This window comes from Microtus ochrogaster, chromosome 24, assembly GCF_000317375.1.
Source record: "Microtus ochrogaster isolate Prairie Vole_2 chromosome 24, MicOch1.0, whole genome shotgun sequence".
Classification (NCBI taxonomy): domain Eukaryota; kingdom Metazoa; phylum Chordata; class Mammalia; order Rodentia; family Cricetidae; genus Microtus; species Microtus ochrogaster.
The window spans coordinates 5,216,434-5,218,769 of record NC_022024.1 but is presented as its reverse complement, the minus strand read 5'-3'; the positions used below and the strand labels follow the sequence as shown (position 1 = coordinate 5,218,769).

The following is a 2,336-nucleotide window of genomic DNA, read 5'->3' as shown; positions in this document are numbered from 1 at the left end:
CAGCTGAGGATAAAGAACCTGAAATGACCCTATCCTATAGCAATACTGACGAATATCTTGCATATCATCATAGAACCTTCGTCTGGTGATGGATGGCGTTAGAGACATTTTCTTATACAATGCAGTGTTTTATGCTGTGAGACTGGAGAGATGGCTCAGCAGGTAAACGTATTTGCTGTTCTTCCAGAGGTCCTGAGTTCAGTCTCCAACAGTTACTTTAGGCAGCTCACAACCACCTGTAACTCCAGCTCCAGGATAGCAGAGGCTTTGTTCTGGTCTACATAGGCACCTGCACTCACAGATAAGCATGTGCCCTCATAATTTAAATAAATACCTTTCGAAATGTATAAATAAAATAAAGAAAGAAATATGTAAAGTATCATGTTAACAAGCAGTAAGAAGAGCTAATAGTTCTGGAGCTAGCACTGTACAGCATGACTAAGGATTCTTAAATGTGGCTTTTATGGTGGCGTTCACTTTATCCTCATTTTAGAGGAAATGTGACCAGCTCCCTCACTCTCCTATGACTGTGACTTTACCAAGACAATCAACTATAACATGGAATTGTGATTAAGTTGCTCTCATCAGAATACTGTACCACAGCAACAGCAAAGCAAACCAAGATAACAATTATTAAAGAGGTTTAAAAGTTTCATTGACAGAACATGGGCTAATTTAAAGAAAAATGTACATTTACAAACACACATGCCTCTATAGCCCAAAAACAGAATTACAAAATAAAAACAAACTCTCCACAAAACTCTCCTTTATGTAAAGTCTTATTTATTTGTTTTCAAGGCAAAGGAAGGGGTTTGTTATATCGACGTCAATTCCCACACCATATCTTTCATCTCTCTGTGTTAATGTTTTATTCAAGGCTAACTAAATGTACATGTGTAAATAATTTCAGTGTTAGCAAATCTAAAGAGCACTCTTAATACCTCCTTTACCCCAAAACAGAATAAGAAAGGAAATGGCTAGCCTTCATGGTGGACAGAGAATTGAAGAGCCAAACCATATTTCACAAAAAAATCTAAATTGACTTCTCAGGTTATGAGTACTTGATTACGGTAGATATAATGGAGAAAAAGCCCCATTTAAACTCATTTGGAAAAGGCAGCCATTCATTACGCTGAGTCTAATGGCAAGAAAAGAGAAAAGGGAGGGATTCTGAGCTGACAGCGCACACATAGAGACAAATAGTCTCACTTTTCTGTGGTAGGACAGAGCCTACTGAGGATCATGGTAGAAACGGTGTCCAAATGACGGGCACAGAGGCACAATGCCAAAAAAGACGTGGTCTACAAAAACCTAAAGGAAAACGTTGCAGATAGTGTATACATACTATTAATAGATGTGCCATGAAAAACATTTTCTTTATGAAAATAAGGGCAGTTTGAAATTCATCTTTCTTATATACCAAGTCAACATTTTAACATCGCTATCCTTAAAAATGGAGGGACGACAGAATTTTGCACTCATTGGACAGTATTCGCAGACCTGGCAGTCATCCTGAAAACACCACGTTTCTCCTTTCAAAGTCAACTCGAAGACAGCTCTCTGCATTTTCACTGAGAGAAGATGAAAATTGCTAGGGGGAGCCCACACCTAACAAAACTGAGCAGACCAGTGAAGACAGCTTATCGCACTCTGCTCAAAGGAACCATCTCACACAGACAGAGCAGGCGCGCAGAGCTCACCTTTATGATGGTTGGCGCTGGAAACAGCTTTCCCCAACAAGGTCACGATAAAAATGATCATCAGCAGCTTTCCTTTTGTGGCTTTCTGTAAGTCTCTCTTACTCATCCTGCGACACAAAAGCAAGACAATTCCTCAGAACATATAATCATCGTATTTCTGTAATTGTACTACATGCAAGTCTTTCATGACACCTTGACGTAATTGGCCCCAGGAAACTTGAATTTCTCACATCGAAGGTTCCATTTATATAAACTATGTTACTATGTTTAGTTTGTTTTTATTTCTGTTATTTGTGGTTGTGGCATTTGTTATTGTTGTTTGGAGTAGGGTCTTGTTATGTAGTGTGGGCTGGTATTGAACTCATATACTTCTTACCTCAGGTTCCCAAATATGAATGAGGATTACATGTATGAGGTACCATGCCCAACTATGTAAGAACTGTGAATAGGAAATAGAAGTTTTTCAAACAAAGCCATTTTTATACAGGAAGGTTGGATAGGGGAGCAGGGAAGCACATATCTTAATTAAGGGAGCCATCTTAGGGTTGGGAAGAGACTTGGACCTAGAGGGGCTTCCAGGTGCCCAAGGCGAGGTCCCCAGTTAGTTCCTGGGGCAGCTGAGGATAGGGAACCTGA

At 39.6% G+C, this 2,336-nt stretch overlaps 1 protein-coding gene across 3 annotated transcripts in view; it reads right to left on the bottom strand.

Moving 5' to 3' along the window:
- The window catches only part of Fam19a2 (family with sequence similarity 19 member A2, C-C motif chemokine like), a 461,704-nt gene that overhangs the window by 148,212 nt on the left and 311,156 nt on the right, over window positions 1–2,336 (bottom strand). For all 3 annotated transcript variants that reach the window (XR_003377962.1, XM_026784566.1, XM_026784567.1), the window contains exon 2: window positions 1,701–1,807. Coding sequence is in view for 2 of the 3 variants with exons in the window: in XM_026784566.1 (XP_026640367.1) it covers window positions 1,701–1,806 (106 nt within the window). In the remaining variant the exon portion in view is untranslated. The remainder of the gene's footprint in view (window positions 1–1,700; window positions 1,808–2,336) is intronic.